The sequence below is a fragment of the Micropterus dolomieu genome, unplaced genomic scaffold, assembly GCF_021292245.1.
Source record: "Micropterus dolomieu isolate WLL.071019.BEF.003 ecotype Adirondacks unplaced genomic scaffold, ASM2129224v1 contig_13489, whole genome shotgun sequence".
Lineage (NCBI taxonomy): Eukaryota > Metazoa > Chordata > Actinopteri > Centrarchiformes > Centrarchidae > Micropterus > Micropterus dolomieu.
The window spans coordinates 25,980-48,513 of record NW_025742475.1 but is presented as its reverse complement, the minus strand read 5'-3'; the positions used below and the strand labels follow the sequence as shown (position 1 = coordinate 48,513).

At 40.5% G+C, this 22,534-nt stretch overlaps 2 protein-coding genes and 1 pseudogene across 2 annotated transcripts; 1 reads left to right on the top strand and 2 right to left on the bottom strand.

Annotated features, from left to right (window-relative positions):
- Positions 1-1,454: 1,454 nt before the first annotated feature.
- Positions 1,455-2,530, bottom strand: LOC123966464 (trace amine-associated receptor 13c-like). The gene is made up of 2 exons (XM_046042622.1): positions 2,358-2,530; positions 1,455-2,271 (listed from the first exon to the last, which is right to left on the bottom strand). The coding sequence occupies exons 1-2, from the start codon at positions 2,528-2,530 to the stop codon at positions 1,455-1,457; spliced, it is 990 nt and encodes a 329-aa protein (XP_045898578.1).
- A 14,466-nt stretch (positions 2,531-16,996) lies between these two features.
- LOC123966466 (trace amine-associated receptor 13c-like) lies at positions 16,997-18,675 on the bottom strand. The gene is made up of 2 exons (XM_046042623.1): positions 18,001-18,675; positions 16,997-17,887 (listed from the first exon to the last, which is right to left on the bottom strand). The coding sequence occupies exons 1-2, from the start codon at positions 18,168-18,170 to the stop codon at positions 17,071-17,073; spliced, it is 987 nt and encodes a 328-aa protein (XP_045898579.1). The 5' UTR covers positions 18,171-18,675; the 3' UTR covers positions 16,997-17,070.
- Positions 18,676-21,206: 2,531 nt separating this feature from the next.
- LOC123966465 lies at positions 21,207-22,058 on the top strand (annotated as a pseudogene).
- The last annotated feature ends 476 nt before the right edge of the window (positions 22,059-22,534 follow it).

Here is a 22,534-nt window from a genome sequence, read left to right as displayed (position 1 = left end):
ACTCTGTCTATCCGGTTCCTTCATATCACGGCTTACAAATACAGTAATATTAATATACATGCTCATGCCTCTTCAATTAAAACACCTGGTTGTTAAGTAGAGCTGCAACGAATTGTCAATTAATTGATCAGTTGTCAACTACTAAATGAATCAGCAACTACTTTGATGTGATTAATTATTTTAAATCATTTTTTAAAAAGGTCCAAATTCTCTGATTCCAGTTTCTTAAATATATTCTTGCTTCTTTGCTCATTTATGACAGTAAACGGAATATATTTGGTTTGTGAAAAAAACAAGGCTTTGGAAAAACACAGATCGCCATTTTCTGACCAGTCAACTAATCGATTAATCGAGAAACTGATTGAGAGATTAATCGATAATAGAAATAATCATTAGTTGCAGCGTTACTGTTAAGTAGGTTGGAATTAGTGTCATGCACTGAAAGACATGAGTCCCTTAGTGCATGCAAACATCCATGTAATGTTTTTGTGTAAATATAATGAACATTGAACATGAACATTACACATTAGATTATGCCTAAATGAGCTGAATGGTATTCCTTCATTTAGTGTGGCAGACAAAGAAAAACCCTGCCTGCCTTAAAAAGGTTAATTGCACTAAAGACTGTACAAAATGTATTGTATAGTTTTCCTTACAGTTGCCACATGTACTTGTATTTACAAGTACACTTTATCATTTTAATACTTATACCTGTTTTTGTATTTTTTAATGTTCATAAATGTATTTTTTCTCATTTTCATTTTATTTAACCACAGCCTAAAAAGGTATGAGACATTGGATTTCACTATACATGATAAGGTGTGTGACAAATAATACTTTTGAACCCCTAAAATACATTGTATTTCTGATTTTATCTATATTTTTGTGTTTTTCTGTTGGGTTTACCTTGTAAGTGTGTGTGTGTGTGTGTGTTTTTTGTTTTGTTTCCCTCCGCCAAAAGTCTGAAGAAAGGTTTACTGAGAGAAAAGACTATTAATATGTTAATACTGAACAGAGAAATGGTGGTTATGATATAGTTTAGACTGTTCCTTCCTATAGATGAAGAGGATTTCTGCTCTGTGATCTGATTATTCAGATTTCTGAATGTTTGAACTGGGTCAGTTATTTAGCTTTTTGCATTTAAAATAAATTATAAATTGTTCTGATTAATTCATTTGAGTTTGCAGATGTGTCTATAAATAACAATTTATATACAAAAGGAAATGTATATGTAGCACAAAGTATTGATAATTGGCAAGTGGATCCAAAATTCACATTGTTTTGGACAACAGTCAGTGTGTACACCCACCTCTCCTGTTACATTTGTGGGATATAGGAATTATAATCCCAATGTTCAGTTTTCAGCTTCCACCAACTAGTAAATATATACATAAGCCATTGTTAAGTTGTTAAATTTGTAGAGCAGATCTCATTTCAGTCACACCACAGCATCTCTACAGTATTTTGGCCTCACATGAGCCAGGCTGCAGAATCTGAAGAGTAACAATGAGTTTAACTGATTTTCTGAACCAGGGGTAGAACATGGCATAAATCACAGGGTTTAGACATGAGTTAAAATAAAACAGATAGAGCCCAATAATAACAGAAGAAGTACTCAGCAAGCTGTCTCCTGCAAGAGACACACCATAATAAGGGAATAAACATAGTAGAAACACAACTACAAGAACACCAAGAGTCCTGGCTGCTTTCAGCTCAGATTTCTTTGTTGTCAGAGACACTGAACATTGGAGTGTGACAGCTGTAATGTGAGAGCGCATGTCACGAGCCTGAGACACAGCCACTACATACACTCTCATATACAGAACTATGATGACAGTAACTGGAACAATAAAGGTCAAAGCAAGGTCAATTGCATCTGTAATATTGTCAGCTACAATCACACACTCTCCGTAGCAGGAATAATACCTCACTGGTTGAATCAGGTCATCTTTTAGAACTACACTGCAGTAGAAAACAGAACAGAACCAACACAGACAAACACAGAGTTTAACTCTTCTCACAGTGATTCTGGTGGTATAATGCAGATGATCGTGGATAGCAACATAGCGGTCGAGTGAGATGAGGACCATGTTTCCTACAGAGGTAGAGGGAATACTGCATGATACACAAATATACAGATAACATATGAAGTCACCAAGAAACCAGCAGGATGTTTTTCGGAGGATTTCTACCGGCATCAGCAGGAGGCCCACGAGAAATTCAGAGATAGCCAGAGAGAGGAGGAGGATGTTGGTGGGTGTGTGGAGCTGCCTGGAGGAAAAGACAAAAGTATTATTACACACTTGTGCTAGCTAAAAGTACATTTCTCATATTTCTGCTGAGAGATTAAACTCTGCCTGAAGTGGAAGACTGAGATGATGACAAGCAGGTTGAGAGCCACAGTGAGCAGAGAGATGGAGAACACAAGACTGTCCAGAAATACAGCTTCGGACTGAGGAAGTGTCGGCTTCCTGCTGGAGGTGTTAAGGAGTTGTGGAAAGCAGAGCTCTGCTCCGTCATCAACCTCCATCAGACAGTGAGAGGAGGAAAAGAGGAGCTGCAGCTCTGGCAGCTTCTGACCAGAACGCTTTATCATACAGTTGATTTATCTCTTTCTTACACTCAGTTTGTCCCTCCTTTCCTTTCGCTCTCAGTCTCTGTTGGACACTGATGTCCCTCCTCTCTTCTTCTTCTTCATATCACCATCATCATCTTCATCACTTTCTTTCCAATCCTCTCTGTATGTTGCTCCCTTTCTGTTGACAATCTAGTAGGGTATTTTGGTTATTAAATATCAAAGATAGGTATTAGTATCACATTAGGGTCACTCTCCAAGCTGCTGCAGAGCTTGTAATTGATGCTGAACTCCTTGATGTAATAAACTTTTATGATCAAGAACAGTGTCAAGCGGATTTCTTCTCAACATATCATCGCAGCATTATTGTTCGGACACCACAGAAATTGGCCCTCCAGATGGGACCGTGTTGTGCCTGAATTCATCGTTCCATCACAGGTTCCATCACTTGTGCTCCAGACACTGGCGTATATGGTGAGTTTTCTCATAAACTGTGGGCGCTGGTCAGTTCGTGTGTCTGTGTGTGCGTTAAAGGGTACACCAGTTCGATCTCATGTGAATGCTTGCGGTTGGATGTGTAAGAAGACTCCGTTCTAAATTTTGTGTTCGTTGTGGATAACGCAATAAGGGGTGTGTGTGAATGTAATGAGGACAGATAGATAGATATAAAAGGAAGAAAAAGGAATAGCCTAGGAGTAACGGGAAGTGAGCTTTCATAACTTTGCAAAGATTAAGAATATGGGCCCTCAGATTCTTATAACCGTAAGTCATGTGGGATGGGAATTACTGTCGCGTGAAACTAGGCTTTATTAATTTTTAATTTAATTGGATTAGGGAAAAAGAGAGAGTGTAACCCTGGCCAGGGTCATTCGGTTTGAATAAAAATTAATATGGATAAGGAAGAAAATATAAGGCTAAGGAAAAAGGTAATATAAGGATTAGGACGCCGCAGATCTGGACAAAAGCCCTTGAAAGGCGATTTTAGATGGGCCGCAAATCCTGGAAAGGCACTAGGTGAATTTTCGGGTCCGTTCAAAGGAACTGGGAGCTTGTAGAAGAAAAATTTAATTGTAAGTTACCTCTCGATACATGTGTTGACGAACTATGTCCGAAGTGGCATCTCATTAAATATCTACAAACTCGAGGTAGCACAAATTTAGGAAGGAAAATAATAAAGGAAAAAGGTGCAACGGAAGCATGCTGTATAAATAGTGTGAAGGAATGCATTCTTGTTGACTGGATAGCTACCATGTGTGTGTGTGTGTGTGTGGAGAGCTGCCCCTGCTGTGTCTCGGCTGTGTGTGAGAGACTATGCAGAGGATGATAAGGCTAGGATTCAAGAAAAACATATATATGAATAATAGAATAGATAAATAAAGAAGGAAGAAAATATATATATATGAATAAAGAAATAGAGAAGGGAAATTTGTTCAAGGGGAAACTGTGTTATGAAATTTGTTAAAGTTATTGATTGGTGCTGCTGTATGGTTTGGGTCATTTCATAATCAGCAGTTGGTTTTTCTTAGCCTAAGTTACTTTTTTTGGGAAGTGCACATTTGTTTTTTCTATATTTTACTTGCATTTCATTTTGTTTTTTATGTGCAAATACACTTTTCTAAAGGCATTTTCATTGGTATTGAACCACAAGCTATATTTCCGAACGTTTTTAACAGTGTATGTTTTAAATAGGAGTGAAGAGTAGTGTCCCCAGCATCCCCAGTGTAAATGACACCGATGTTCCTAAGCTTGAATGTGAACGTAGGTATGTCAAAAAGATAGGGAAAATAGATTATGATTATTCAGAGAGTTAGCACTCTTATTTTATGGTTGAAATAACCTTGTGAGTACATAAAAGGACTAAATTGTTGTTAGCTTTTTTTTGTTTTTGTTCTCCTGTGGTCTGAGAGACAAGAAGGAGAGAGAGAGAGAGAGAAACGGTGCGGGCCAGCATGTCACGCAACAGCGAAGCAGCCCCGGATCCAGTCTGGCCAGTACTGTTCAATCCACAAACTCTTTACAAACACCTGTGCATATGTGTCTATACTCATTTATAATTATTACGGCTGATACACATTTAGTTTGTTTCCTTTCAGGATATTATAGACACATTTGTAACAAAGAGAATCTATTTGTGTATGCGTGACATATTTCAAGTTATGACTATCTAAGGGGAGACTTGGCAACGAACTGATCAGTTACTGTATTTGAATATTACATATTGGAGTTTTTGTGCAGGGGTTGTTTGAATTAAAGTCGTGTTGGAATTCCGGTATTGAGATTTTGGGATAAAACTAAGGTGAGTGGGTGCTTATTAGGTAGTAGTTGGCGCTGTGTGATCGCTAGATAACAAGATTTTTGTGATTGCTCTGGAGTTGACAAATTCCCTTGATTTTTCATTAGCGGATGTGGTAAGATTGCCACCTATCGACAATTTGGTAGAATTAAAAGAAAAATAAACAAATAAGTAACAATAAAAATAATTTACAATAAAGAAATATAAAAGTGTTACTATGCGGAAAAAGGACATTAAAACGTTGAAAGTAACTACTCCGGTTGATGTAGTACAAAAAAATAATCCTCAAATGGCATAAACGTTGGCCTGATATTGAACAACCATGGCCTGTGGAAGGGACTCTTAACCCAGATGTACTTAAAATAATGCAAGTACTTGTGTCCACATATAAGGCGGATCAAAATAAGGGGAAAAAAGGGGAACGACGTAAAGAAAAGAGACGAAGAGAGCTGGGTGTTCTTAAGTTGTTTGAACATGAGGGTCAAAAACTGATAAAAGATACACAAGATAAAAGGGACAGAGGTGTAGAGAAAATGGCAAAGGAGGCAAAGATAACAGAAAAACTAATGGCAGAAGTCAACACACCCTTCTCACATACGGATTCAGCAAAAAGACCTCCACCTTACGAGGAGGAAGCGGAGTTTAAGGACGTCTATCCTCAGCTTCCAGTGATCATTCAGGAGGGTGATTATTGCATCAGAGATGAAGAGGAACGAATTATAGAGAGAGGTCAAGCAGAAACAACTATAAAGATGAATCCAAGCTCCAAAAGTAAGAAGAAAATGACACGTTTGGAAACTAAGGGTAGAGCGAGGCTTAGGAGAATGGAAGATGATGATGAACAGAGTGATTTAGAAGAGATCATGGGTGGATATGATCCTGTGATCAGACGGAGGCTGGCCAGAGCGGAAAGAAGGGGTGATGAAAGTTGGAAGAAGAAGAATACAGGAGACCAGATCTCTGATGAAAGTGAAGATGGAGACAGCAATGAAGAGTGGGAGATTAAAGGTGCTTCATGTTCAAGAGGATTTTATCCTACAATGACTACTGAAGAAATAGAAAAAGACATGGATCGATGCATATCATGCTTGGAGAAGTCGACTTATCCAGAAGAAATAAGAGAATTGGAAGAACATCTCGAAAAGTTGACAATACAGAGGGAGAAACTGAGGAAAAAAGGGTCCCAAAAATTGGAGAGGAAGTATGCATTACGCCCAAGAAAAGGGAGCACAAGTAAGAAGATGCTGCCAATGATAATCCGAGGACAGAATCTGGAGTATAAACCTTTGCAGAATACCGATATGTCAGATATACTTGAGAAGTTGCCCACTCTTCAAGATGGAGCACATCCTTGGATCTCGAAGTTGGAAGAAATTATGGTAGGAACACAAACTGCCATAGGAGATATTAAGAGACTTTTTGCTAATCTCCTTGGGATTCCAGGTATGGAAGAAATTTTTCAGAGAGCTGGACTTAATCGATGGGGACTGCTGTAAATGATCGTGAGTTGTTCGCTGCAAGTAGGAATCGACTGTGGAGAGCACTGAAAGACACGTTTGTATGACACGTGTGTATATATATATATATATATATATAAATAATAGATTGATCCATTGGGAAAAGAAAAGAATCCGAGAGCCTATGTGTCGAGAGCTCATCAGGTGTGGAGAAATATTACAGGAAATGATCCAGAGGCGAGTCAAATGGAGAAGTCAATTTTGCGAGCTAAACTACAGATGGGGCTGCCCTCACCAGTAAGGAGCAAACTGGCAGAGGTGGTTGGACTTGGAAGCATGGCAATAGGGGTCTATACAGATCATATAGCCAATCAAGTGGATCTACAGTATATAGGAAAAAGGAACATGACCAGAAAGAAGTAACTCTCAGAAAACTCAATCAAATACAACTGGTGGAAAATAAGAAGAAGGAGAAGAAACAGGCTTTGGTTATGCAGGATCAGTGTTTACCAAAGCAACAATCACCACCACAGCTTCAGTCGAACCAGGTACAACCGCAATTGCCCCAACCAACACTAGTGGTTCCAGTTGTTTCATATCCACAGCCAGTTTATGGACAGATGCAGAATTGGAGAGGAAGAGGACGAGGAAGCCCGGTAAGAGGAGGATTTAATCCATACTTTCAGCAGTCTACAGAAGGGTGTTATAATTGTGGACAGGTTGGTCACTTTGCCCGTGAGTGCAATAGGTCAGGAGGAAATTTCAGAGGAGAAAATTTCAGAGGAGGATTCAGGGGCCAGTCAAGGTCACTTGGAGGACTGGTGAACCCTCACAGGGGCCCGGAGCCAGGATTCTAGAGGTGCCCAGAAAATCCGAAAGGGGGGTGTCAGCTGGTAGCATCAGGGCTGGAAAGAGATCCAACAATTGAGGTGAAAGTAAATAACCGACCATTGGAGGTGATGGCGGATAGCGGAGCTGCTTTCACCTGTGTTCGGCCTGAAGATGCTACACATCTTCCTATGTCCAATCAACTGATTCGGACAATCGGGTTTGAGGGAGTGAAGCAGCTGATTCCTCTCACGGAACCAATTGAGCTCTGCTATAAAAATCAGAAAACTACAATACCCATATTGGTATCAGAACATACACCTATTGCCTTATTGGGAAGAGATGCTTAGTGTAGATTGAATTGCACAATAAAATGTACACCAGATGGCTGTCTGATAGAAGTGCCAAAAGAAATGGTCCACCAATTATTGATAACAACAGAGATGGAGTCCTCTGCAGTATTTTGGATTGGAAATCTCAGTGCAGATTTTTTGGAGCCGGTTAAGATATGGGAGAAATTTATTGTGGCAAACATGCCAGATGCGAAACTTCTGGAATATCCATTTCATTATATGCTCAAGTATTTCAAGAATGCTGCCCAATCAAACCCAGAGGAATGGTTGGCTCATCAACCAAAGGGAATTCAACGAAGCTCATGTTGCATAATTTTGGGACCACAAGGAGCACCTATGAAGATAAACACTGATGATTATCAGGAAAAAGAATTCAAAATTGAGAAGAGTGTGCCACATGTGACCTTGTTGGTTTCTGAAGACTATGAGCAGAAACACATAGGAGAAATGATGACACAAGCAGAGGAAGCTGTTTGTACCGATGAAAGAGAATTTGTCAATTTGGAGGAGTACAGATCAGCGATTCCGATTCCTCCAGCTAAAGGACAAGGACAGCCACAAGCTGTACGGATGACACATTAATCTATTTGCAGTGCCAAGATGGTTTCAGATTCTATGAAAGAAGAGATGTTGCGACAAGTTCCAGAATGTCTGTGGTCTCAACACAGTACCGATATTGGACTTGTGAAGTCAGCCCAACCAGTGAAAGTTGAACTTCGAGCAGGAGCTAGACCTCCTTGGAAGTATCAGTATCCATTAAAGGATGAAGCAATTCAAGGGATCGAACCACAAATTGAAGGACTTTTGAAAGCAGGTGTTTTGAAGATAATAACAAATCCTCAGAGTAACACGCCTTTGTTACCTGTGAAGAAACCTGATGAGACTTATCGTATGGTTCATGATTTGAGAGCAGCAAATGAAGTGGTAACTGATTTTTCAGCAGAAGTTCCGGATCCACATACTTTGTTAGCCCAAATTCCTCCTGATGCAACACATTTTACAGTGTTAGATTTGTGTGGTGCATTTTTTAGTGGTCCCCTTAGTATAGAGAGTCAGGGTTTATTTGGATTCACATATAAAGGACAGTTCTATGAGTATGAGAGATTGCCACAAGGGTTTAAACATAGTCCTCATATTTTTAACAAAGTCTTAAGAGACGATTTCGTAGGGATAGATAAGATATTGCAGAGTACTGTGATTCAATATGTCGACGATATTATGATCTGTTCACAAGATAAAGAAACATGTCATAAAGACTCAATCAAATTGCTACAGATATTAGCAGAAAAGGGGCATAAGGCCTCACAAAAGAAGTTGCAATATTGCCAGGTGAAGGTTGTTTATTTGGGTCAGACAATAACGCATGGACACAGAAGAATTTCTGATTGTCAATTGGAGGCTATTCGTAAGGCTCCAAAGCCTAGAACTGTCAGAGAGATGTTGACGTTTCTCGGTATTGCTGATTATTCTTCAGCATGGGTTGAGGATTATTCTAGTTTAACAGGACCTTTGAGAGCTATGGTTAAGGATACTGGGAACGCTCAACTTCATAGCAATCTTTCCTGGACATAGGAAGGCCTTGTGGCATTTGAAACAATCAAACAGAGGTTACAGGAGGCACCAGCGCTCACACTACCAGACTACTCTAAGAATTTCTTGTTATATGTGTCTACTTCCACTGGAGGTAAATATGCATGTGCAGTCCTTTGTCAGCCGACGGGTACAGGGTCGAATCCTCAACCTATTTCCTATTATTCTACTACCTATTCAGAAGTAGAACTAGGGCTACCACTGAGCTACAGAGCAATGGTGGGAGTTTATTTAATGTATGACAAAGCATCATCTGTTACAATGGGTTACCCAGTAACAATTCTTACCCATCATAGTCTCAGGAATCTGCTGAACTATGGAAAATACACATCGACTATACCAAGGCTTAGAGACTATCATAGGCTCTTAGAGCAGGAAGATGTCACCCTGGTAAGGTGTGATACGGTTTATCCAGCCGAGAATTTGCCAACTTCAGAGGATGGTGAGCAACATGATTGTGTTCAAGAGGCAGAGAAATACTCAAGGCTTAGATCAGACTTACAAGCCCTTCCACTACGTGAGGCAGACCTGGAGTATTGGACTGATGGGTCTTGTTATCGTGTGGGAAATAAATTGTGTGCTGGCTATGCAGTGGTAAAAGCTCAAGGAACTGGATTTGTGGTGGAAAAAGCTGAAGTAATACCACAGCCTGCGTCTGCACAGCTTGCAGAACTTGTGGGGCTAACAGAAGCGTGTTTGTTAGCAGACGGACAGCGAGTGACAATATATACTGATTCTGCATATGCACATAATGTATGTCATTTGTTTGGAGCAGTGTGGAAAGGTCGGGGGTTTAAGAAAACGGATGGTCCTCCGATACAACATCACGCACAAATAATAAAACTGTTGCATGCTATGATGAGGCCTAAAGAGACAGCGATAGCTAAGTGTGCAGCTCATAAAACAGATGTGTCAAGAGTGACACAAGGGAACAAAGCTGCTGATGAAGCTGCAAAAGCTGTCACAGGAGCTGACAAATTGGGCAAGGTTTTTCTGGTCACTCATTCGGTGGACTTGGAAGACAGAATTACGCTTAAGGAAGTGATTTTGATGCAGGAAGCTGCTTCTATGATTGATAAACAGTTATGGCTAGACCGAGGTGCTGTTAAAAAAATCACAAAGGAGTATTGTTTTTGGGCACCATATTAGCTTGAACAGATTGATTATGTCGTAGGCAGGTGTACAATCTGTCTGAAAAATAATGTCCGCAGGGGTGTGACTGTTCCTCCTGGTTACATTCCCACCCCAGGGGGTCCTATGCGTGAGTTAGTTGTTGACTTTGTCAATATGATAAAACCAGTTGAAGGGAAAAGATACATGCTAATGGTTGTGGATAGATTTTCACGATGGCCGGAGGCTTGTCCAAACAAGTGGAAAGACGCTCAGTCGGTTGCCAAGATTTTGTGTAGAGATGTCATAAGCAGGTGGGGACTTCCAGATCGAATATCCTCAGATAATGGGAAAGAGTTTGTGGATAAAACGGTAAAATTGATTTTGCAAAAAATTGGAAATTAAAAAACATCTTGGAGCAGTTTATCACCCACAAAGTCAAGGGATTTGTGAAAAAATTAATGGGGTTTTGCAAATGAAACTATACGAGGGTTTAATCTTCTGTCAAATACTCAAAGAAGTCACAGACTGACATTGTTGAAACATGACATGGCTCTTGATTATATTTTAGCCAAACAAGGTGGTTTGTGTGTGGCTATGAACTTGACGGGGGACGGTTGTTATACTTTGATCCCCGATAGTTCTGATAATATCACTAGTGTTATAGATGCATTAAAGAGTATAAGGGATGCGTTTGGTCAATCTGAGGGAGCTGGATGGTCAGCAAATACTTGGTTACAAAATCAGTTAGGACCAGTGGGAGCAGTGGTGGTTCAGATTTTGGTAGCAGCCTTTGTAGCGCTGTGTTTGATGTTTTGCTTTTGTACTGTGCTATTGACTTTTGCAAAAGTTATGATATTGAGATGGGTTGGAGTGAAAGATATCCATTTTAAGGTTACTTTGTATTTCCATATATTGAGGTTTTAATTTTCATGTGTTATTTGCAACAAGATACTGGTTGGTGTTTTCTTTTCTTCCAGAGTATATGGGGATGTACAGATGGGGATTCAAATACTCAAACAAGGACAATATGAATGAACTCTGGACAAGGACGGTGTGGAAACGTCTGGATTGCATCGACACTCCACTGGAAGTTGACACTGCTGAGGAGCTGCAGTGGAATACCTTCCTGTGTCTGCTTTGATATAGATATGAATACATATTTGAATGAATAATACGTAATTAACTATCATATTCTTTTTGTGTTAACTGTGTAAAGACTTATACTTTCGGTTATGGGGTTAATATATAGGGACCTCAGGTTTTTTCTTTTTTCTTGATGCTTAGGGATATAGGGTCTAGGCAGGGAAAGGTCCATTGGAGGGTTCGACGGGTTGACTAGCCTGAATTCGGACATTGTTTTGATTTATTTTATTTCCTGAGGTTTTCACATGTATTGGCTAAACCATATTTCTGCATAGACGGATAAAGATGTCTTTTATTAATTAAACTGGAGTACCATGCGTGGCCGCCTAAGGCAGAGGGGCCGTGAAAAAATTTTCCTGTCTAGATTGTCTTGGAGGGCATTTTGGAATGAAGGTTGACGGACAGGTTTTTCGTTCTCACACTCCATAAAGTTGATATATTGTTAAAAATTATATTGCAAGAATCATGTGTTGGAGACATTTTTATCTCTTTTTGTTTTTCGAGACTCAATTAAGTCTCGCAGGGGGGAATATGTAGTGTACAGGGCTTGTGCATTTGACTCATAACAGTTTAAAATAGCACTGTAGCAGCAGGGCAGAGGGTCAGTGACCTCCTAAGGGGAGAGCAGTGATTGGTGGTTATGTAGGGACTGAACCCTTCTATAGAATTTGACCTCTGACCCCTTGTTTTGTTACCTCAGAATAGTACTGTACCCTTATATGGGTTGGAGCTTTATTTTGCAGACTCAAACCCTTCTATGGTACCTAACAGATACCTACACATATCCTATATAAGCTATGTTTGATGTACAGAGAGACAGAGTGGCCATCGGGCTGGGTCACTCTCCAAGCTGCTGCAGAGCTTGTAATTGATGTAATTGACTCCTTGATGTAATAAACTTTTACGATCAAGAACAGTGTCAAGCGGATTTTTTCTCAACACATCATCGCAGCATTATTGTTCGGACACCACACATATGATGACCAACGGCCCATACAATTGAGTCTCATGCTTTGACCAAATCGTGGCAAGTTTATGCAAAATGTAGATTCTACGCGTCTATGATACACAATCAACATTTTGCGTGAAATAACTACGCTTGTCAAGCTTGTGTATATGATGCCTGAGGTAAGAACCGGCTTAATGAGTAGTGTAGCGCTCTGCAGGAGCCTGCAAGATTGGATGAGGAGACATAGACAGGAGGCAAACCATGGGTTCCCGTCCTCCGAGACAAAGAGAGGTTGTTTTTGTTACTGCTGGACTTGTGGCTCTGTTCCAGGACCTCTCTTCCCTTTCACATGCCTTTGTGCAGGCAGGGAGAGCATTTTTATTTATTACTTAATATATTTTTTATTTTATTTTTACCAGGCAGCCTGGTATACAGTTAGAGGAGCTAAGTGCCATGTTGTGCCAGACAGATTTTACTTTAATAAGAGTATTGTGAGAAATACATTACAAGTTGCTGATTTTTAGAATTTCACTGTAACTAACTTGTGAGAAATTAGCATTGGTCACAGGGTTTTGTTGCTAATCAATAGGTTGTCTGACTTACAATAAACGTCTGCTGACATGTAGGTGAGAGTTTTAACATAGACTAATCAAGAGGTAGGGACACAACTCTGATGCCACATACATTTGCATTCTTTTGTCAACCCAGGAAGAAGCTTTTGAGTGTATGCTAATACTCTGCCATTTGTTTTCCCTTCGCAGTTTACAATTGGCTGATGTTTTTTGTAAATGTTCTGTATTTAAGGAGAGGAAATGCTGAGTGGGTAACCGTGCGTTCTCTCCGTGGCCATGTTACATTAAAGAATGATCCGCCTGTGTGTCGACACGCCTCTGTCTCACCAGGTCGACGCCTGGTTGCTGTTTCTCTGTCTGTAGGTTCGGATCTAGCCTAGTGATGGGACCCCCTCTCTCTGTTGGTTGAGGTTCCCCTGGGCAGGGTCACATATTTCAGTCTTCACAGACACCTCCCTGATGGGCTAGGGCGGGACCTGCCTCTTTCAGGTGGTAGGCGGCCTGTGGCAGGGCAACATGCCTCTCCACATGAACATGCTAGAGTGTGTTGGGCGGACATCATGTCGAGGGGGGGCATCGCCAGACGAGTGGCGCCTCCACCCCGATCTGGCCCAGATCTGGCTCCAGTTCGGCATCAGGGCGCACTCCATGAGAGGCGTCTCCTCCTCCGTTGCGTTGCATGGCGGGATGACGGTGACATCTGCAGGCGGCCTCCTTCCCTTCCCCGTGCTCTTTCGTCCATTTCTACCTGCGGGATTTCTCCCGTTTCTAGCTGACTCAGTCAATACTGAGTGTTGTGTTGATTCATCCTGCTTCAACTCTAACCCAATAGCTATTCTTGGAGGGTGAAGCCTTTACGAAATAGAATGGTAGTTATGTACTGTAACTCCAGATTCTGAGTGTAGGCGCAACCCTCTAATTTGAAGGCCCCACTGGACCTTGGTCCTCAGTGCTGAAGAAAAGGCACTATGGGAGCCAATGGCCAAGTCTCACCTGCACAGACATGCGGAGGGGTAAACCCTATACTCATACAATCTGGAGTTACAGTACACAACTACCGTATTTTTTTAATTGCTAAGATGCAATTGTCAAAAATAAAGTCGCTTTTTCAAAACTCTTTACACAGTCTGCATTACCAACATGCATCTTGGCCGAACAGTTAATCTCACCTCCAAAAGTCACTCAAACCACCAAAACACTTCATACAAGTCTCAAAATAAACTCAAAAACACTGGCTAAAATTCTCACTCAGAAAGCAAACATTGTCACTCATAACACACTATCCTACAAAACACTAAAAGGAAGCATTACGTAAATTTGATGAACTTTTATCTTCGAAATGTGACTGATCAGTATTTCATCATAGAATACAGTTGTTCAGTCACTTTTGTAATGATCCTGTCTGTGTGTCTGCTTGTCTAGTGTTCTCTCTGTTTCCTCCTGCTGTCTCTCTGCCTGCCTGCTTGTCCCTGTCTCTGCCTCGTTAGCCCTGATCCCGCTCACATTTCTCAGATCAGAATTGAAATGTTCCTTGTTCAAACTCCACATCATTTAGTCACTTGTGCACATCATTTGTAAAAGCAATTTCTCAGTCTTTTGACACATTTCTGCAAATGATTATGTACAATTGTTTGCTGTTTCCTACATCATCAATTGCTTACTGTATGTTGCTTGCTGTACTGTCATGTTGATCACAATGTATTACAGCGTACTGGTTCTCTGTTGAGTAGTCTTACCCCCCAAAACATGTAGTCATAAGTTCATTGCGTACAGTAAGTCACTACATGAAAAATACCCTCATAATCTGCATTTTTTTTTCTACATATGCCTATTAGACATTTTTTGTCAATGTGACCTACAGTAAATTGATAAAGATTTCTGTTGTGCTGTGAATAAGAATCTGTGGTTCAATAGTCAACCTCAGGGGGTGTGTTCCATGTTTCCACTTCTTATTTTGTAACTGTTTTTTTTTTGTAGTGCTGTAAAATAGTCTTGTTGTTTTATTTTCTGCATCACACTGACATGCTCTCTCAACAAATTACAGTGCATACAGTAAAAACGTAACTGTGAATCCTGTCCAATCTCTTGCAGTGTGTTACTTTGTACTATTAAAATTGATACGCCATATTGAAAAGTACAGCCTCGTGCATTTTCAGTCATTACCATCAAAACCTTAATGATAGTGTACATCAGAAAATACTTACAGAGTACACTGTTACAGAGACAACATGGCTAAACATTTTGACTGTCTTGTTCATAAACATCTGTGGCATTGTGCTGTTTGATGGAACTGCACATGTTAGGTTACACTGAAAGGATTCCGAAGCGGACACCAGACGGTGTGCTCAGGAAAGGCCAGAGGGTCCGGCAGCAGGCGGGGAATTCCAGGCTCAGAGGGAATCTGACGTAGGCGTACTGGAGCATAGTCAGGGCAGATGGGCAGGCAGGCAACGACTCTGCACACGGGAAAGACTGTGACAGACGGAAAACAAGACGTTAGGCACCTTTTGTGTACATAGAGAAAGTCTTAGCTCATGATTAATGGGGGCTAGAACAAAAGTGTTGCCTTTATAATTTTGTTCAGTATACACATATATATATGATGTTATGTCATTACTTGATTATTATCATGTCATACACTTTCTACTCCATTGCTCATCAAGCAACCCATTTTACTCTGTCTATCCGGTTCCATCATATTAGGGCTGACAAATACAATAATAATATACATACTCATGCCTCTTCAATTAAAACGCCTGGTTGTTAAGTAGAGCTGCAACGATTTGCCAATTAATTGATCAGTTGTCAACTACTAAATGAATCAGCAACTATTTTGATATGATTAATTATTTTAAATCATTTTTTAAAAAGGTCCAAATTCTCTGATTCCAGTTTCTTAAATATATTCTTGCTTCTTTGCTCATTTATGAAAGTAAACGGAATTTATTTGGTTTGTGAAAAAAACAAGGCTTTGGAAAAACACAGATCACCATTTTCTGACATTTTATAGACCAGTCAACTAATCGATTAATTGAGAAACTCATTGAGAGATTAATCGATAATAGAAATAATCATTAGTTGCAGCGCTACTGTTAAGTAGGTTGGATTTAGTGTCATGCACTGAAAGACATGAGTCCCTTAGTGCATGCAAACATCCATGTAATGTTTTTGTGTAAATATAATGAACATTGAACATGAACATTACACATTAGATTATGCCTAAATGAGCTGAGTGGTATTCCTTCATTTAGTGTGGCAGACAAAGAAAAACCCTGCCTGCCATAAAAAGGTTAATTTCAGACCCATTCTCTGTACATTTGCATATTTGCACTAAAGAGTGTACAAAATGTATTGCGTAGTTTTCCTTACAGTTGCCACATGTATTTGTATTTACAAGTACACTTTATCATTAATACTTATATTACCTATTTTTGTATTTTTTAATGTTCATAAATGTATTTTTTCTAATTCTCATTTTATTTAACCACAGCCTAAAAAGGTATGAGACATTGGATTTCACTATACATGATAAGGTGTGTGACAAATAATACTTTTGAACCCCTAAAATACATTGTATTTCTGATTTTATCTCTTTTCGTGTGTGTTTTTTGTTTTATTTCCCTCTGTCAAAAGTCAGAAGAAAGATTTACTGAGAGAAGAGACTTAATATGTTAATACTGAACAGAAATGGTGGTTATGATATAGTTTAGATTATTCCTTCCTATGGATAAAGAGCATTTCTGTTCTGTCATCTGATTATTCTGATTTCTGGATGTTTGAACTGGGTCAGTTATTTAGCTTTTTGCATTTAAAATAAATTATAAAATTGGACATCTGAAATGTTGTGATTAATTCATTTGAGTTTGCAGATGTCTATAAATCACAGTTTATATACAAAAGGAAATGTATATGTAGCATAAAGTATTGATAATTGGCAAGTGGATCCAAAATGCACATGGTTTTGGACAACAGTAATTTGTACACCCACCTCTCCTGTTGCATTTGTGCGATATAGGGATAGGATATAGGAATTGTAATCCCAATGTTTAGTTTTCAGTTTCTACCAACAAGTAAATATATACATATACATGCCCGTTTATAGACTAAAGAAAAAAGAGACTTTAATACAATTTTTGGTATTTGAATTAAATGTTATATTTGTAGAGCAGATCTCATTTCAGTCACACCACAGCATCTCTACAGTATTTTGGCCTCCCAGGAGCCAGGATGCAGAATCTGAAGAGTAACAATGAGTTTAACTGATTTTCTGAACCAGGGGTAGAACATGGCATAAATCACAGGGTTTAGACACGAGTTAAAATAAAACAGATAGATTACAAGGAATGCGGATGAAGTACTGAGCAAGCTGTCTCCTGCAAGAGTCACACCATAATATGGGAATAAACATAATAGAAACACAACTACAAGAACACCAAGAGTCCTGGCTGCTTTCAGCTCAGATTTCTTTGTTGTCAGAGTCACTGAACATTGGAGTGTGACAGCTGTAATGTGAGAGCGCATGGCACGAGCCTGAGACACAGCCACTACAAACACTCTCATGTACAGAACTATGATGAGAGAAACTGGAAAAATAAAGGTCATGACAAGGTCAATTTCATCTGCAGTATGGTCAAATACAATCACACACTCACCGTAGCAGGAATTATACCTGTCTGGTTGAGTCAGGCCATATTTTACAAAGAGACAGCAGTAGAAAACAGAACAGAACCAACACAAACAAACACAGAGTTTAACTCTTCTCTCAGTGATTCTGGTGGTATAATGCAGAGGGTCACAAATAGCAACATATCGGTCGAGTGAGATGAGCACCATGTTTCCTACAGAGGCAGAGGGAATAATGTACCCTACACAAATATACAGAGAACACATGAGGTCACCAAGAAACCAGCAGGATGTTTTTCGGAGGATTTCTACCGGCATCAGCAGGAGGCCCACGAGAAAGTCTGAGACAGCCAGAGAGAGGAGGAGGATGTTGGTGGGTGTGTGGAGCTGCCTGGAGGGAAAGAGGAAAGTATTATTACATATAGTGGAAAATTGTGGAAAATGTAAGTTTAAAAATTTGAAGTACTTGTGTTTCTAAAACTCTGCTGAGAAATTGATCTCTGCCTGAAGTGGGAGACTGAGATGATGACAAGCAGGTTGAGAGCCACAGTGAGCACAGAGATGGACAACAGACTGTTCAGAAATACATCTTCAGACTGAGGAAGTGTCGACTTCCTGCAGGAGGTGTTGAGGAGTTGTGGAAAGCAGAGCTCTGCTCCGTCGTCAACCTCCATCAAACAGTGAGAGGAGGAAAAGAGGAGCTGCAGCTCTGGCAGCTTCTGACCAGAACACTATCATACAGTTGATTTATCTCTTTCTGACCCTCAGTTTGTCCCGCCTCTCCTCTCGATCTCAGTCTCTATTGAACACTGATGTCCCTCCTCTCTTCTTCATATCACCATCATGGTCTTCATCACTTTCTCTCCAATCCTCTCTGTATGGACCAAAGGTAGCGTTCATAGACATATGATGACCAGCGGCCCATACATTTGAGTGCCGGGACAGGAGTGATGGCTGCTGCAGTTGTTTCTGCTCCTGGCAGAGCTAGGCTTGCCACCTTCAATACAGAAAAATAATGGCTGCCAGAGTGGGGGCCACACCCCTCGGGGGCCCAGCAACAACAGGCCTGATGAGGTGACAGTGGTGCTATATCATAACTTATGTAGCATATACATGTATGATTTTTAATACAGTTTATGAATATTAAGGTGATGCAGTGGTTAGCACTGTCGCCTCACAGCAAGGAGGTCGTGGGTTCAAACCCCGGTTGCCCCGGCCTTTCTGTGTGGAGTTTGCATGTTCTCCCCGTGTCAGCATGGGTTCTCTCCAGGTGCTCTGGCTTCCTCCCACCATCCAAAGACATGCAGACTAGGTTAATTGGTGTCTCTAATTTGAAGGTGTGAATGTGAGCATGAGTGGTTGTCTATGTGTTGCCCTGCGATTGACTGGCGACCTGTCCAGGGTGTACCCTCGCTCTCCTACTTTCTCCTGCTCGGTGTGTCAGATGTTCAGTTACTCCTCTGCCTCCTTTAGCGGTAATGGTCCGTGTAATAAGTGTAGTTTATTTGTAGACATGGAGGCGAGGCTCAGTGATTTAGAAGTCCGGCTCCGCATCTTGGTAGATCAGTCTTTAGCTACTGTAGATAGCCAGTCCCCTGTAGTCGGTGCGGAACAGCCTGAATTAACCTGTGGTAGCTGTCCCCCGGCATCTCCTGAGCAGCTGGGAAGGGGTGGCTGGGTGACTGTCCAAAGGAGGAATAGTCCTAAGTATTCAAAGCCCACGGGTCACCATCAACCTGTTCACATTTCTAACAGATTTTCCCCAATCAGCGACACACCCGCTGAGAAACCAACTCCATTGGCAGCTCCATTTTGAGAAACATGTATAGCCGCATGTTGTCATTCCTCCACTGGTTGTCGAGGTGGTGTCCAGCAAACGATGTGGGCTTTGTAGATCATTGGCAGACTTTCTGGGGAAGACCTGGTCTGATTCAGAGAGACGGCATCCATCCCACTTGGGAAGGAGCAGCTCTCATTTCTAGAAATCTGGCCAAGTTTAATAGTGGACTAAATCCATGAAAACCCAGAGTTGAGAGGCAGAGTTGCAGTCTAACACACTTCTCTGCCCTTCTATTTCAGCAGTTACCCACCCAAAACCCTACGCAGAGTCGCAGTCTAACACACTTCTCTGCTTCTCCATTTCAGGAGTTACTTAGTGAAAACCCTATAGTGACGGTGTCTGCCCCCCGACCACTGAAATTATTTAAATCAAAAGGTAAACAGAAGAGGAGCTGTGCATAAAAACCTCATAAAAATTAAAACCACAAGAGCAATAGTGCAAACGAATAGGAGAGTTAAATGTGGACTCTTAAACATAAAATCTCTCTTCTAAAGGTGTACTAGTAAATCAACTAATATCAGATTATGATATTGATTTATTTTGTCTTACTGAAACCTGGCTGTGTGATGGAGAATATGTTAGCCTAAATGAATCCACCCCTCCCAGTCATTAATACTCACATTCCTCGAGGCACAGGCCAAGGAGGTGGATTGCAGCTTTAGTCCTTAAAACGGACAGTTATTATTGTAAGGGATTTTAATATTCATGTGGACATTGAGAATGACATCTTTAGTACTGCATTTATCTATCTGCTAGATTCCATTGGCTTCTCTCAGAGTGTTCATGAACCGACTCACTGTTTTAACCACACCATCGACCTTGTTCTGTTATATGGTATTGAAATTGAACATTTCATAGTGTTCCCACAGAATCCCTCTTTTTCTGACCACTGTTTGATCATTTTTGAGTTTGTATTGCTGAACTACACGCCATTGGGCAAAAATTTCTATACAAGATGTCTGTCTGATAGTGCTGTAGCTAAATTTAAGGATGCGATTCCATCAGCTCTAAATACATTATCAGATCACAAAGTAACGGAGGACTCCTATGCTAATTTCAGTCCCTCCCAAATCGATCATCTTGTTGATAGTGCTGCAGGCTCGCTGCGAATGACACTTGACTTGTAGCCCCTCTAAAAAAGAAAATACTAAAACAAAGAAGGTTAGCTCCATGGTATAATACTGAAACTCGCAAATTAAGGCAAATATTGGAAACTTGAGAGGAATTGGCATTCCACTAAACCGGAAAATTCTTGTTTAATTTGGCAAGATAGTCTTAAAACTTATAGGAAGGCCCTCCGTAATGCCAGAGCAGCGTACTACTCATCATTAATAGAGGAAAATAGGAACAACCCCAGGTTTCTATTCAGCACTGTAGCCAGGCTGACAGTCACAGCTCTATTGAGCCAAGTATTCCCATAGCTTTCAGTAGTTACGACTTCATGAGCTTCTTTAATGATAAAATTCTAACTATTAGAAACAAAATTCACCAACAGCTGCCCTCAACTGGCACCAACTTATCTCTAAACTCAGGAACCTTAGAAATAGCTGTAAAACCAGATATGACTGCTTTGCTTCCCTCAATCTTTACCAACTAACTTCAATAATTTCTTCATCTAAACCATCAACCTGCCTCTTAGACCCCATCCTGACTAGGCTGCTTAAAGAAGTTTTACCCCTAGTCAGCACTTCTATACTAGATATGATCAATCTATCTTTTAGTACTTTAAAGTAGCTGTAATTAAAGATGTAACCTTTCTTTATTAGATCGATTTCAGTTTGTACATGTTAACGATGAGTCCTCCATGCACGCCAAAGTTAGTCATGGAGTTCCACAAGGATCTGTCCTCGGACCAATCCTCTTCACTTTATATATACTTCCTTTAGGCAATATTATCAGGAAATATTCCATAAGCTTTCATTGTTATGCAGATGATACTCAGTTCTATCTATCGATCAAGCCAGATGTTAAATTCCGATAAAACTGAAGTTATTGTTCTGGGGCCTAAGTACCTCCGTGATACATTATCTAAAGATATAGTTTCCTTGATGGCATCGCCCTGGCCTCCAGCACCACTGAGGAATCTTGGAGTTATCTTTGATCAGGACATGTCGTTTAAGTCTCACATTAAGCAAATTTCAAGGACCGCCTTTTTTCACCGACGTAATATTGCGAAAATCAGGAACATCCTGTCTAAAAATGATGCAGAAAAACTAGTCCATGCATTTGTTACTTCTAGGCTGGATTACTGCAATTCTTTATTATTAGGCTGCTCGAAAAAGTCCATTAAGACTCTTCAGCCGATTCAGAATGCTGCAGCATGTGTTCTGACAGGAACCAGGAAAAGAGATCACATTTCTCCTGTCTTAGCTTCTCTGTATTGGCTTCCTTTAAAATCCAGAATAGAATTTAAAATCATTCTTACCTACAAAGCTATTAATGGTCAGGCACCATCTTATCTTAAAGAGCTCATAGTACCTTACTATCCCACCAGAGCACTGGGCTCCCAGAATGCGGGGTTATTTGTGGTTCCTACAGTCTCCAAAAGTAGACTAGGAGCCAGAGTGTTTACCTATCAAGCTCCTCTCCTGTGGAGCCAGGTTCCAGTTTGGGTTCAGGAGGCAGACACCATCTCCACATTTAAGAGTAGGCTTAAGTCTTTAAAAAAAAAAAAAAAAAGTGTAGGCTTAAGACTTTCCTCTTTGATAAAGCTTATAGTTAGGGCTGGCTCAGGTGAGTCCTGAACCATCCCTTAGTTATGCTGCTATAGGCCTAGACTGCCGGGGGATTTCCTATGATGCACTGAGTTCCTCTGTCCTCTTCTTTCTCTCCCTCTGTCTGCAACCTCATCCCATTATTGCATGTTACTAACTCAACTTCTCCCCTTTCTGGTAGTCTTGTGCTCTCGTCCCTCTCCTCCTATCACTTCCTGCAGGTGTTTCTGGCTCTGGAGCTGTGGAGTCTGGATCTGTGGCTGCGGGTCACCTGCTGCCCCCGTGTTCCTGCTCGACACCCTCTGCTACAACAACTATTGTTACTAGTCCTATTGTTATTATAATCATTAACATTACGATTATCATCATTAACACTACTATAAATATCTGTACCATTTTTCATTTAGTCTATAGCAACATCACCTTTACCGTCTGTACCTCTGTGTGTATATTGTGTAGGCTGCCTCCCTCCTCTCTCTCCTTC